The following is a 14,329-nucleotide window of genomic DNA, read 5'->3' as shown; positions in this document are numbered from 1 at the left end:
CGCCAACACCACAAAAGCAGTGGTAGAGACAATTTTGGAGGATTTTGGTAACTCCCCCACCTCTCTGAGTGCTCCCTCTCTTTCCCTCCCAGTTATTCCCGACGGAATTATTAATTCATTATTAATTATTCAGTTATTTAATCCCCCAGCTTCTTCCTCACAGCAAATTCATTTTATTAAGGGAATCGCAAGCAACACACGCTGGGGGCAAAGGTGGAGGGAGAAGGAGGAGGAGGAGGAGTGAGAGGAGGAAGAGGATGAAGAAGAAGCCCGGCTATGGCGTGAAGTGCCACCACTGGAAGGCGAAGGGCCGGCGCTGGACGCTGGTGCCGCAGCGCACCTCGCCCAGGCTGCCGTGGTACGAGGCCACGTCCTCCAGGAAGCGGCAGCACAGCCCCAGCGGCTCCAGCAGCGCGCGGATCCGCCGCTCCAGGCAGCACTCGCCGCCCGCCACCGGGCCAAACGGCTTGGGGATGCCCAGGTCCCGGGCCAGCACGATCATGGTGACCTGCAGGTGACACAGGGGACAGCAGTGTCAGAGTGGGTGATGGCAAAGGGCTGGGGGATGCGATGCCTAGGTCAGTCATGGTGAACTGCAGGTGACACAGGGGACAGCAGTGTCAGAATGGGTGACACTGAAGGGCTTGGGGATGCCCAGGTCCCTGGCCAGCACGATCATGGTGACCTGCAGGTGACACCAGGGGACATTGGCATCAGAATGGGTGACACTGAAGGGCTTGGGGATGCCCGGGTCCCTGGCCAGCACGATCATGGTGACCTGCAGGGGGACACCAGGGGACAGCAGTGTCAGAATGGGTGGTGCCAAAGGGCTTGGGGATGCCCAGGTCAATCATGGTGACCTGCAGGGTGACACCAGGGGACAGCAGTATCAGAATGGGTGACACTGAAGGGCTTGGGGATGCCCAGGTCCCTGGCCAGCACGATCATGGTGACCTGCAGGTGACACCAGGGGACATTGGCATCACAATGGGTGATGGCAAAGAGCTGGGGGATGCCCAAGTCAATCATGGTGACCTGTGGGGTGACACCAGAGGATGCTGGCATCAGAATGGGTGATGGCAAAGGGCTGGGGGATGCCCAGGTCAATCATGGTGACCTGCAGGTGACACCAGGGGACATTGGCATCACAATGGGTGATGGCAAAGGGCTTGGGGATGCCCAGGTTCCTGGCCAGCACGATCACGGTGACCTGCAGGCTGACACCAGCAGTGTCGGGACAGATGAAGCCAAAGGAAAGATGCTGATCATCCTCCTCCACCCTCCTCACCACCATTTTTGCAGCTGCCCTCTCTCAGGATTCCAAATCCAACAGAATTCCCCCTATTTTATCATTTAAACATGCCTCACCACTTGCAATTTCACTACTTTTTTTTAAAAAACCCCACTGCAAGCACCACAAAGCCACCAAGCTGTGTTATACCTACATTTATCCATGCCTGCCTGGATATATTTCCTTTTGCTAGAAAGCTGGGGGAAAAGATTGGGAAAACTTAGGGGAAAACGTGCCTCTGAGTTTGCAATTTCACTGCTTTGAAAGGGTTTTGCCTCAAAACCCCAAAGCCCCTAAGCTGTGTTAGACCCGTGTTTATCCTGGAGATATTTCCCTTTTCTAGACAACTGATTTTTCTTTTTCAGGAAAAGTTTGGCCACTCATCCTGGGGCTGTTTTTTGGGGAGGAGACCAGGGTGGGAACCCGCCCCGTACCGTGTTGGGGAAGTAGGGAACGGCTTTTCCCTGCTTGTCCAGCTTGAAGAGGGCCGGCAGGTCAATGATGTCCTCCTCCAGCAAGCCCAGCTCCTTCTTGAGGATATCCCTGTTCCAGTCGATGCAGCGCTGCAGGGGACGGAGCAGAGCAGAGAGGGGCCCAAATTCCACCACTCCCCGCGGGGTTTGTGCCACCGGGGTGGCCCCTGCCAGAAATGGGGACCCAGAGCGTGGGGATTACCTGCACGTACTGGTTCTGCTGCGCCAGGACATCGTTGGACAGCACCTTGTTGATGGTGACGCGCTTGGTGTCTGTCCCCGAGTACCCTAAACACGCAAAATGCCCTCAAAATGAAGCAGGAGCCTGGCTTGAGGTGGGGTATAGAGATGGAGAAAGACCAAAAAGCCAAAAAAAAGCCCCAAAAACCCCAAATCCCAATTTCCTAAGGTTGGGATGAAAGCTTGGGAAGCTGATGGGAGGAAATCTCTGCCCGTTGGGAAGAGCATTGGAAAAGTCCTGTCATCCATCCTCCTGCCCAGGGGAATCCAGTGGATTTCTCCCCCTCCATGGGGTCACCCCTGGTCTGGGGACAGCCAGGCTCCCAGCAGAAGAACCCTTGGAGATATGGAGACCTTCTCCCAAACCTGCCGTGGATCAAAACCACAATGAAAGGGAAAAAACCTGGTTCTAATCTAAGGTGACACGAGAGCTGCCAGCTGTCCTGCTCTGTGCTGGAGCTCCATATCCTTGGAGATATGGTTCTAATCTAGGGTGACACAAGAGCTGCCAGTTGTTTTGCTCTGTGCTGGAGCTCCATAACCTTGGAGATATGGAGACCTTCTCCCAGCCCCGTCAAGGATCAAAACCACAATGAAAGGGAAAAAACCTGGTTCTAATCTAAGGTGACACAAGAGCTGCCAGTTGTCCTGCTCTGTGCTGGAGCTCCATATCCTTGGAGATATGGAGACCTTCTCCCAGCCCCATCAGGGATCCAAACCACAATGAAATGGAAAAAATCCAGTTATAATCTGGGCAGGAGAGCTGCCAGCTGTCCTGCTCCGTGCTGGAGCTCCATATCCTTGGAGATACAGAGACCTTCTCCCAACCCCGTCAGGGATCAAAATCACAATGGTGCTAATCTGGGGGGGGACACGAGAGCTGCCAGTTGTCCTGCTCCGTGCTGGAGCTCCGCTGGCATTTCCAGAGGCTCCATCCCTGGCAGCAAACATCCCCTCTATGCGGAGGCCCTTATCCCTCCCATCCCACTCGCTTTCCCGAAATAGGGCCGGAGGAGGCTGGGGGCGGCGGGCAGGCATCCCGCTGAAGGACACCCAGCGGGGAAACGTCCCCGCGTGGCCCCGGCCGTGCCACCGAGCGCTGTCCCCTTGCCTTTGAACATGGTGGCTTCTCCCTGTCCCTCCTTCTGCTTCTCGCGGAAGAGCCGGTAGCAGGCGGCCGGGCTGGCCAGCAGCATGCGGAATCGCTGCGGGAACACGGCCGGGTCAGCTGCAGCCCTGCAGCGCCCCAGGACTCACTTCTGCAAAATCCAGGGCTGAAACTCTTAAAATCAGGGAGGCTTTGTTGTTAGCTAGTGCCTCGTTTAACCCACGGGGGTTTTGTGGGCCTAAATATTCCTTTTTTGAGCCGTGCAGGTCAAGGTTCAGTTTCCCTGCGGGAAAAGTTTGTGTGAGAAGCAGCCAAAGCCATGATAGAGTGGAGAGAAATGATCTGAGAACATGTGGGCATAAATGTTCCTTTTTTTTTGAGCCATCTTGGTCAAGGCTTGGTTTCCCTGAGGGAAAAATCCGCGTTAGAATCAGGGAAAACCATGATAGAGGGAAGAGAAGTGTTCTGAAAACGTGGGCATAAATATTCCTTTTGGTTTTTGGAATCATCCTGGTCAAGGATCGGTTTCCCTGAGTGAAAATTCCATGTCAGAAGCAGGAAAGGCCACAAGGGAGGGAAGAGAAATATTCTGAAAACCTCTGGGAGATGCTGAGCCACTGCAAACCCCCGGGAATCTTAAGGCTGGAATTTCTTGGATACCTTTGCAGGCCTCTTTTCCCTTCTATTTGCATTCATTAATAGCCCAGCAAATCCCTTTTATTTTGGGCTCAGATTCCTCACTTTGGGGTGGGGAATGAAACCCAAGCAAACACTGGCTGGGGGTGCCAAAGGAAGGAGCTGTGAGGTTTTCCCAGTGGGATCGGTGTCCCGGAGGAGGAACCCTGGGGCAGCACGGGGGGTCTGGGGGTACCTTTTTGTCGGAGGTGGGGACAAAGTTGACAAACTCGTTGACATTGCCCACGGCCAGCCAGTCAGAGTAGAGCTCCACGGGGGCCTGGACGCGCTGGGCGTAGAGGAAATCCCGCACCAGCCTGGTCATCCTGCGGCCGGCGGATCTGGGGGAGAATTCCCATCAACATCTGCCCGGATATTTGGATTGGCGGGTATTCCCATCAACATCTGCCCGGGCATTTGGATTGGCGGGTATTCCCATCAACATCTGCCTGGGCATTTGGATTGGCAGGTATTCCCATCAACATCTGCCTGGGCATTTGGATTGGTGGGTATTCCCATCAACATCTGCCTGGGCATTTGGATTGGTTGCTATTCCCATCAACATCTGCCTGGGCATTTGGATTGGTGGGTATTCCCATCAACATCTGCCCGGGCATTTGGATTGGTGGGTATTCCCATCAACATCTGCCTGGACACTGGGATTGGTGGGTATTCCCATCAACATCTGCCTGGATATTAATTTCCTCTGAGGTGGAGGAGCTGGGAGCCCCCACCCTGCTCAGGCAGTGTCTGATTGACCCAGTTACCCCGATTTTGGTGGTATTTCAGGGCTCTTGTTGAGGCTCTGCTCCCAAATCCATGTTTTCCCCAAATCTGCATTTCCCCCTCCCTTACGCGGGGAAGCTGCTGCCGATGAGGATCCTTCCCAAGGGATACTCCTTGCCAGCCACGGACACGGGCGGGCTGACCTCCACGTTCCCGAAGGAGTCCAGGCTGGCCGTGGCCTCGAAGAGGGGCTCCTTGTGCACGTAGCCGAAATCGGGGCCCTGGGAAAAGGAAATGCCCTGAATCCCCACTGCTCCCGTGGTGTCATGCTCCTGTGGGGAGAGCGAGGACAGTGACGGCGAGGGGACAGGAAAGGGGACAGGAGAAAGGTCTCGGGATCACGGAACTGCAGGAATAATTGGGACAATCCAGGAGCAGAGCCCAGGCCTGGAGCCAGGTCCAGGTCGCCTCTCATTCCACAGCCAAGATTTAAATGTCCACATTAAGCAAGACCAGATCTCCTCTGTTCTCTCACAGCCAAGGTTTAAATGTCCACATTAAAACAAGGTTTAAATGTCCACATTAAGCAGGACCAGATCTCTTCTGTTCTCTCCAGCCAAGGTTTAAATGTCCACATTAAAACAAGGTTTAAATGTCCACATTAAGCCAAGGTTTAATTGTTCACATGGAGCAGGACCAGATCTCCTCTGTTCTTCCCAGCCAAGGTTTAAGTGTCTGCATTAAGCCAAGGTTTAAGTGTCCACATTAAGCAGGACCAGATCTCCTCTGTTCTTCCCAGCCAAGTTTTAAGTGTCTACATTAAGCCAGGCCAGATCTCCTCTGTTCTCCCCAGCCAAGGTTTAAATGTTCACATTAAGCCAAGGTTTAAGTGTCCACATTAAGCTAATTAAGCAGCCCTGAGCCAAGTTCCTGGCTGGCTCTGGGAGGGAGGTGAACTCCAGCCCCTGAGGGTGACTCTTCCCTGGGCTAAGAGCCACCCCAAGGGCTGCACGGCACTTAAATCCCACTTAAGGCCTGATTTCCAGGATTTACCTTATCTGGGATTGGAGGAGCTGTGCGTTAAGGGGTAATTAGTGCCGGGCCCTGTGTGCCAAAGCCCGAGGGAGCATTAAAAACGGGGCAAAACTGGCAGGGATGGGACCAAAATCCCACTTTGCCCGCTCTCCGGTTGGAGCCGACGCGGGCCGGAGCGCACGGCAGCCCCTGGGATGAGATCAGGTGTCTGTGAGGTTTGAGTTAAATCCCAGTCACTTATCAGGGCTGGGTTTCCATGGGGATAACCCAAATATACAGGTCAGGAAAAGTGAGCAGGGAGAGCTGGGGGTGCTTCCGCACAGAAATTCCCTTTTTAAACCCAGGGTGTTTGGAGACGCTGGGGTGGAGGCAGCACAGCTTTCCCTGAGGCTCCCTGTGCGGTTTTGGGGTGGATTTTTGGGGGATGGCCGTGATCAGACCCCTTTTTCTCTGGGTTCTAAGGGAGAGCCTGAGCACCCACCACCTGCTCCTGACTAATTTCAGTTTAATAAAACCACGGAGCCCGCCCGGTTTCAACTGTCAGGGCTCTGGTTCATCCCAGGTTTGCGGGTCACATCCAAGTCCTATCAGTTCCACGCTGATTTTGAGGGGATAATTCCCTCCCGTCTCCTTTTTCCCTGGCATGGGCTTCCAGGGGCTCAGGGCTTGACCCGTGCCCGTGGTGTCGGGCTAAGTATTCCTAGCTGGAAAATGAGATTGGAAAGGTCGGGCTGGGGATTAGGGCAGGCTTCAAAGCAGAAACTGGAGGATAATGTGTTAGCAGCTCCCAAGGCTGAAATTGCTGCCCTAAATACGAGGCAGGGCAATTCCTAAAGAGGGCAGATCCACGCGGCCGCCCGGCGGATTCGCTGGATGAATCCGGGACTGGATGTTCCCATAGCAGGCATGAGAAGTGATGGATTTCAGCGCTCCCCAAAGCCCCCAGCCTTCTCCAAAGGGACAAAAACTGGGATTTTTCCCTGTCTCCTGTTCCTGCCAGGGCTGGGAGCTGGGGACTCTGTGACTGCCTGGGGTGTTCTGCCCTTCCCCCGTGGGGTATCTCCAAGGGATCGCCCAATCCAGCTTTTTTCTATGCTGGACTCTCCCAAAATCACAGAATCACTGAATTTTAGGTTGGAAGAGACCTTTAAGATCATCGAGTCCAACCCATGTTCTAACACCAAGTGCCACATCCAGCCTCTTTTTAAACAGATCCAGAGATGGTGAATCCACCACCTCCCTGGGCAGTTGATTCCAGTATTTGACCACTCTTTCTGTGAAAAACCTCCTCCTTAATTCTAGCCTGTATCTCCCTTGGCCTATCCCAGACTTGCCCTGGCCCTTTTCCTTGGCCAAGGAGCCCACAGGGATGTTCCTGGTGCTGGCTGCATCCCGTTCTCCTCCGAGGAAGTCAACTGACCCTCACCTGCTTCCCATCCCTCTCCTGCTCGGCAGGTGCTGGATATTCCAGGCATGGAGGAGGAAAGGAAAGAGCAGCCTGTCCTGGGATGCTCGAGGGGCAGAAATCCCATCCCAGAGCTTGGCTGGAGCCTCTCCCTCCCAGGGGTGCCGGCTCCTCCTTTCCCCCTGGGTCAGAGGTTTCCCGGAGGGCTGGGATTGGGTGAGGCTGGATGAGGAATGAGGGGGCGAGGCTGGAGCTGGGTGGGAGAGAATCTCCACGAGGAGCTGTTCTGCTCTCGTTTTCCAGGCAATTCCATGCACGGAGCCGAGGGCAAGGAGGATTTGGGAAATGGGAACGTGGGCTGGGCGTGACCCTGGGAGCTGCTCCACAGGGAACACCGGGAAAGCAGGGAACCTTCTCTCACCAGCAGCTCCTTGACTGGGAGTTGCTCCATCCCTCTCTCTCGAGGGGAGTCCAGCACCACTGGGAAGCTCTTGTGAGGAGCCTGGGTGTAGCCGAGCTCGATCTCATCCTGAGGAAGGGAGGAAATCCCACCTGGGACACCGGCTGGGAAGGGTTTTCCCAGTTTTTGGAGCCCCCCTACCTGCATCCAGCGGTCCCCGCGGTTGATGTAGCCGAAGCAAACCTTCAGCTTGCAGCCAGCCTTGGCCACCAGGCTCTGGATCTCCTTGGTGAACAGGTAGTTGTCCTTCATGCTGGAGGAAAGGATGGAGAGGATGGAAATTCCCTGTTCCCAGCCTGGCCCCAGGGCGTGTGGGGCTGAGGAAGCACCGCCTGTACCTGCACACCAAGAGGTTCACCGGGGCCAGGGTGTTGGGGGTCATAATCCACGGGGCCACCCGAAACACCACAGTGTCCGTGAAGATTGGCGAGTGCGGGATGCCCTGAGGGAGCCAAGCAGCAATCAGGGACATTCCCACACTATTCCCCCCAGACAGCCTCCCCTGAGGCCGTTTTTGGGATGGGTTAATGGGATCACCCTCCGTTCAGGCACTATCCCGATCTGCTGGGTGCAGCCTCCCATCTGCCCCATTCCCAGGAATTCCCAGAGCTCCTGACCTCGGCCAGTGGCTCCAGGAGGCTGACACGGAAGGACACCAGCCCGGAGAAGGTCTCGTCGGGGAAGCGCAGCCCCTCCACGAAGAAGTGGAGCTCGGCGGCGCCGCCGGGGTAGGGCACGGCGTGGAAGAGCTTCCTGCGGCCCAGCACCTGCACGTAGCGCTGCCCGAAGAAGGGATCTGCGGGAAAACAGGAAAGCTCCAGTTTACCAGGATTCCTGCCTGTTTCCTTGGGATTCCCGCCTGTTTCCTCGGGATTCCCGCCTGTTTCCTCAGGATTCCCGCCTGTTTCCTCGGGATTCCCGCCTGTTTCCTTAAGATTCCTGCCTGTTTCCTTAAGATTCCTGCCTGTTTCCTCAGGATTCTCGCCCGTTTCCTTAAGATTCCCGCCTGTTTCCTCGGGATTCCCGCCTGTTTCCTCGGGATTCCCGCCTGTTTCCTTAAGATTCCTGCCTGTTTCCTCGGGATTCCCGCCTGTTTCCTCGGGATTCCCGCCTGTTTCCTTAAGATTCCCACCTGTTTCCTCGGGATTCCCGCCTGTTTCCTCGGGATTCCCACCTGTTTCCTTAAGATTCCCGCCTGTTTCCTCGAGATTCCTGCCTGTTTCCTCGGGATTCCCGCCTGTTTCCTCGGGATTCCTGCCTGTTTGTTTCCTCAGGATTCCAGCTTATTTCCTCAGGATTCCCACCTATTTCCTCGGGATTCCCGCCTGTTTCCTCAGGATTCCCTCCTGTTTGTTTCCTTGGGCAAGGAGCTCCCACACTCCTGCCCTGCCCGAGGAAATGGGGTTGGGTTTCCATAGGGATAACCCCAATACACACATCGGGAAAAGCGAGCTTTTTTCTGCTTCCCCTCAGAAATTCCTTTTTAAACCGAGGCTGTTTGGAGACACTGGGGTAGGGGGAGCACAGCTTTCCCTGAGGCTCCCCGGGCATTTCTGGGGGATGGCTGGGATCAGATCCCTCAGATCTCAGAGGAGATGTGAAGGCACCTTGAAGCAGGAGTTGAGGGGCTTGGAATTTTGTCACGGACAAGAGGGATGAGGGGAAATGTCTCAGCCTTTCCTTGGGTGGAGCAGCCTTGGGAAGAGTTCTCGTGGAGTTTCTGCTCCTCCACAGGAGGACAGTGCTCCAAACTCCCCCTGCACAGAGGGACAAGCCCGAGCTCCACCAAGGCACTTCCCTGGCTGGGTGATGGATTTCATTCCCAGAAAATAAATCCTGGAGCCACAGCGAGGAATGAGGACAGGGAGTGCTCTGGAGCGTGCTGCCAGCATGGATAAAGCAGCTGGGAGACCCCCAGTTTAACACCCCAGCTCTGCTGGCAATGGGAATTATTCAATTTTCTGGAAACATCCCAATTTATCTCTTTACCCTCTCTTTGTTTAACCCACCAGGAGAAAGAAACACTAGGGAAGCAGGAACCAAAAAGAAATAATTTAAAAACAGAGAAAAAAAGAAAGAAACCACATGAAGTTTGTGGCAGTGGGCTCTGTTTCCCAGCACTTCCTGAGATTTATTCTCCCTCTTTTTACCCCAAAACAGAGCCAGCAGCTGGAGCTGCCTGGGCAAGGATGGCCTCACACCTCTGGGCTCTGGGAGATGGAGCTGAACTCACCCAGTGGGAGGAAAATGAGCCAAAAGCAGCTTCTCTTTCACCATTTTCACTTCCCGCCTCCTGCAGCTGAGGATTTCGGTTCTCAGGTAGCCAAACAAATGTTATTTATATTTAAATCCTCCTTTTCTTAAAACCACACTGGGCTGCTCGCTGCCACCCCTTTGCTGTGTGGCTTTGTGTCCCCCTCCCTCTACTTTTTCAGGGGTTTTCCACAGGATGGAAAAGAGGAAAAAATGAGGGGAAAATGGGGAAGGGGCACTGGGGGCATGGTCTGAGGGGCGTGGAGAGGACAAGGTCAGAGATGGGAAGGGAAGGGCTTGTGGGGACCTCAAAATCATCAGGGAGGAAGGGGAAGACAAAGCAGGGGAAAAGGAGGAAAAGGAAGAGGAGGAAAGGAAGGAAGAGGAAGGGGAAGAGGGGAAGAGGAAGAAGGGGAAAAGGAGAAAAGGAGAAAGGGGAGAAGGAGAAGAGGAGAAAAGGAAAACGGAAGATCGGGCAGAGGAAGAACAGGAAGAGGAGGAAGGGGCAGAAAAGTAAGGGGAGAGAAAGAAGGGGAAGAGGAGAAAGAGGAAGAGGAAGAAGAGGAAAAGGAGAAAGGGGAACAGGAGGAAGGGGGAGAGGAATGGGCCGAGCAGGAAGAGGCAGAGCAGGGAGTCAGGAAGGCCTTACTCTGCACATGGAAGACCCCAACTTTGTCGGCGTCACTGACAGAAACGGAGAGGACGATTTCATAGCCCCGGGGCAGGCGCTGGGGCCCCTCTGTCCTCAGCACCATCTGAGCCATGTCCAGCAAATCTGGGGGAAAACGAAGAAAATTGGGTGGGGGGTTCTCCCTGTTCCCTCCTGGCGTTTGGATCTCCTTCCAGAGACACCTGCCTTTCCCTCGCCGCCAGCCCGGGCACCCTGGCGAGGCAGAGCTGGTTCATTGTGGGCTGTGACCCAAATGCCCTTTTCCCACCCCTTCTCCCTGCCCTCCCTGGCACGGCCGGGCCGTGACCTCGGAGCGCCGCCGGGCCCGGCTCCGCGTGGGTTGGGTTTTCCAGGAACGGGTGGGTGGATTCCTGGCTGCCGGCCCCGCGCCTCACCCCGCGCTCCTCTCACCTGCGTGGAGCATCCCTGGCCTGCGCCGTGCCAGCCCTGGAACCTCAGCCCTTCCCCGGGCTGGCTGCCGTGCCCTGCCTGGCTCCAGTGGGTTGGCGTGGCATTAATTCCACAGAAATTCCCACGTGGGAAGCTTGCTCAGCAGCTGGTGGGGAGCAGCTGAGTCCTGGGCTGTGTCCTGGGCTGGGTCCCTCTCAGGAAAGGTCACAGAGAGGGGATGATGGGGATTTTGGGGACAGGGCATTTGGGGAGCCTTTACCTTCCCTGTTGAACACCTGCTCGCTGTCGCAGTCAGAGGGCGGGATGAAGGGGAACTCCTTGTCACAGCTGACCAGCAGGATGGCCCCGTGCCCCTCTGGTCCCCAGGCCCAGCTCGCCTAAAGCACCCCTGGGGCTCAGCGGGCTCAGGACCCACCGAGCCCGAGGATTTTCCGTGGGTGGGGAGGCTGGGTACCTTGTTGGGGCTGTTCTTTTCCACCACTCCATCCCGATCCGCGTCCACATCCAGGGAGATCCCTGCAGGGACAGAGCTGCCTCACCCCCGGGCACGGTGAGGGTATCGGGTGCCAAACCCCCAGAGCCCCCAGACTTTGCTGTCTCCATCCCTGCCCCTGCTCCAGGCACGAGGGGACACAGCTGGACTCCCGGACCTCCGGACTCACCGACACCGGTGAGGAACACCCCGGCTTGGTTGATGGGCTTCCCTCCCTCTGCGTAAAAGCTGACGGTGACCTGCAAACCCCAAACCCCACAGTGGGGCAGGACGTCCTCCCTGGGTGGAGGTCCCGCTCCCGGGATCCCACTCCTCACCTTGTTGTCGTTGACCTCGGAGCTGGCCCGGCTCATGCTGAACCTCAGCACCGTCCCCTCATCCAGCGGCCACCGCGTGCCGGGGCCGGACACGGCCTCGGGCTCGGCGCGGCCGCGGAACAGCACGTCCACGCTGACCCCCTCCGTGTGCTTCACGCCAAAGGCCACGGCCCCGGCGGGGGCCGCCCTGCCAGAAACACCCGGAATTCTCAGGGATGTGCAGGGCCAGCGTGGCGTTCCCACCGGGATTCCTTCCACTGCCCCGAGCGCGGCCAAGACCAGGCACGCCGGCGTCTCCACGCTCACCGCCGGCACCTTCCTGCCCTGCTCCTGCCTGGGAACTGGAATTTACCTAGGTTTAGGCCCGGCTTAGCCCCGTGAGGGTTCGCAGCCATCGCTGTGGATAAGGATCTGTAATAATCCCGACCAGCCTGGGTTCTCACTTCCATGGAGAAATCCCGGTTCATTTTCCAGCATGGTGTTTAACAGCTCCTCAAAACACCGTGGCCATCCCCTGAGAGGCTCTTCCATGGGAAACTCTCATTTTGGGGGGATTTTATCCAGCCCCAAAGCTGCCAGTGCTGCCCTGCTCCCAGTCCGGTGTGCCCTTGCTCTTCCCCTCCCCTTTTCCTGAATTTCCCTGCCTTTCCAGGTTATTATTTTTGGGCTCTTTGCCCCGACACCCGAGACCTCGCGTTGCTCAGGTTTCTCGGATGCCGCCGGTCCCACCAAACCCGCAGCCTCGGCGAGGGGGGAGGAAATCCAAGCTCTCCTTTGCTCCCGCCTGGGTGTTCCTTAAATCCTTCAATTGCTTTTAATTACACATGGAAAAACTGGTTTGGTTTCCTGGTTTCTTGGATCTGGGGATCCCGCTGGGAAGAGATTTGGCCTGGAGAGGTGCCAGGGGAGCTGGAGCTGCGCAGCTTGGCTTGAATATCGAGGCTGGGATTTGCAACGGCAGCACCGACCAGAATCGAGCCTGGAATGAGCTTTTCACCTTCCTTTTCCCTTGGGGGGAACGATTATCCCAAAGTTCAGTGTTGGGTTTGTTTTAGGGAAGCGGGGTTGGCGCTGTGGGGATTTCCCACTTTTCCAAGGTTTTGGTCAAGAGGTTTGGTGTTCTCCCCTTACTTTGCAGTCCCTGCCCTGCTCGTCCCTCTGCTCTCCTCACCTCCCTGAGGTGCCCCTGGATCTGCCGAGCCCAGCGGGTCAGACCCACCCTGGGCTGGGGTAAATACAGGGGTGTTCAAACCTTTCCAGAGATTTGTGCAGCTCTGCAAAGCCCAGGAAGGGTTTTCCCCGCAGATTGCATCAAAACGGTGTTGGGGCTGTGGGGTTTGGGAAAGCAGGAGGAAAAAACGAAGAGCAGGGATTCCCAGAGGGATAAACGGGAGGGAAAGGTGAGGAGGAAGGTGAAAGTGGAGGAGGAGAAGAAGTTTTGGGGGTCCCACTCATCTGTGGGCATCGGTGTGGATGTGGCTGCCTGGAAGCTCTGGGGTTTGGGAAAGCAGGAGGAAAAAGGAGGAGCAGGGATTTGTAGGAGGGAAAATGAGGAGCAGGGATTTTCAAAAGGAAAAATGAAGAGCAGGGATTTCCAGAGGGAAAAAACAGGGTTGAAAGGTGGAGGAGGAAGGTGAAGGTGGAGGAGGAGAAGAAGTTTTGGGGGTCCCACTCATCTGTGGGCATCAGTGTGGATGTGGCTGCCCAGAAGCTCTGGGGTTTGGGAAAGCAGGAGGAAAAAGGAGGAGCAGGGATTTGTAGGAGGGAAAACGAGGAGCAGGGATTCTCAGAAAGGAAAATGAGGAGCAGGGATTTGCAGAAGGAAAAACGAGGAGCAGGGATTTCCAGAGGGGAAAAACAGGGTTGAAAGGTGGGCAGAAAGGTGGAGGAGGAGGAAAGGAGGTTTTGTGGGGGCCCCTCTCACCATGGACATGGGTGTGGATGTGGCTGCCCAGCAGCTCTGGGATTTGGGAAAGAGGAGGAGAAACGAGGATTTGTAGGAGGGAAAATGAGGAGCAACGATTTGCAGAAGGAAAAGCCGGGGGGAAGGTGGAGCAGGAGGAGGAGGAGGAGGAAGGGAAGTTTTGGGGTCCCTCTCACCCAAAGACGTCGGCACGGACGTGGCCGCCCAGCACGCACAGGGCCTCGATGCGGTTCCCGTGCTGCAGCTGCAGCGTGCGGGGCTCCCCCGGCATCTCCCCGGCCATGGGCACCGGCACCGGCACCGGGAGCTGCCCTGCGGAGCCCACACGGCCGCGGCTGCTCCTTCCCCCGGCCCGGCCGCCCTCCTCCTCCTGGCGGGGCTGGCGGGGCTGGGATGGCAATGGGAGCGAGGGGGCGGCTGGGCTGGACCTGTGACACCTCTGAAAGCGATCCGGGGGAGGGAGGGACGGGGATGGACGGACAGAGATGGGCAGGGTTGGACAGGGATGGACAGGGATGGATGGACAGAGATGGACAGGGAGGGAGGGATGGACAGAGATGGACAGCGAGGGATGGACAGCGAGGGAGGGAGAGCAGCTGGCCTCAGCCCTGGGCAAGGAGCTCCCCCAGCTGTCCCCAGCTCCCGGTCCCTCCTCACCTCCCCGATCCCAGCCTGGGATGTCCAACGCGGATTTGTGGCATTTTGAGACCTGGCCGCATCCCTGGGATGCATTTCACCCTCTCCTTCTGCTCTCTAGGGAAAATCCCTGCCTGCTCCCGCTTTCCCAGCCCCGAGGCAAGAGCAGAACTCTCCTTTTTTAAATCCTGCTCATTTTCAAAGGGAAGCTG

The 14,329-nt window shown here is 56.5% G+C and overlaps 1 protein-coding gene across 1 annotated transcript; it reads right to left on the bottom strand.

The window, feature by feature from the left end:
• Positions 1-274: 274 nt before the first annotated feature.
• Positions 275-13,752, bottom strand: LOC311162025 (protein-arginine deiminase type-2-like; the record flags this gene model as incomplete). Its single annotated transcript, XM_084220128.1, has 16 exons — positions 275-508; positions 1,726-1,854; positions 1,967-2,052; positions 3,116-3,209; positions 3,984-4,128; positions 4,643-4,794; positions 7,375-7,482; positions 7,555-7,666; positions 7,752-7,855; positions 8,031-8,209; positions 10,316-10,441; positions 11,007-11,124; positions 11,202-11,263; positions 11,410-11,479; positions 11,558-11,744; positions 13,658-13,752. 16 exons carry the CDS (start codon positions 13,750-13,752, stop codon positions 275-277), a joined length of 2,001 nt encoding a protein of 666 aa, XP_084076254.1.
• Between the last annotated feature and the right edge of the window lie 577 nt (positions 13,753-14,329).

This window comes from Fringilla coelebs (genome assembly GCF_963513975.1).
Source record: "Fringilla coelebs genome assembly, chromosome: 22".
Lineage (NCBI taxonomy): Eukaryota > Metazoa > Chordata > Aves > Passeriformes > Fringillidae > Fringilla > Fringilla coelebs.
The sequence above is the reverse complement of the archived record's forward strand: the minus strand, read 5'-3'. Positions and strand labels throughout refer to the sequence as shown.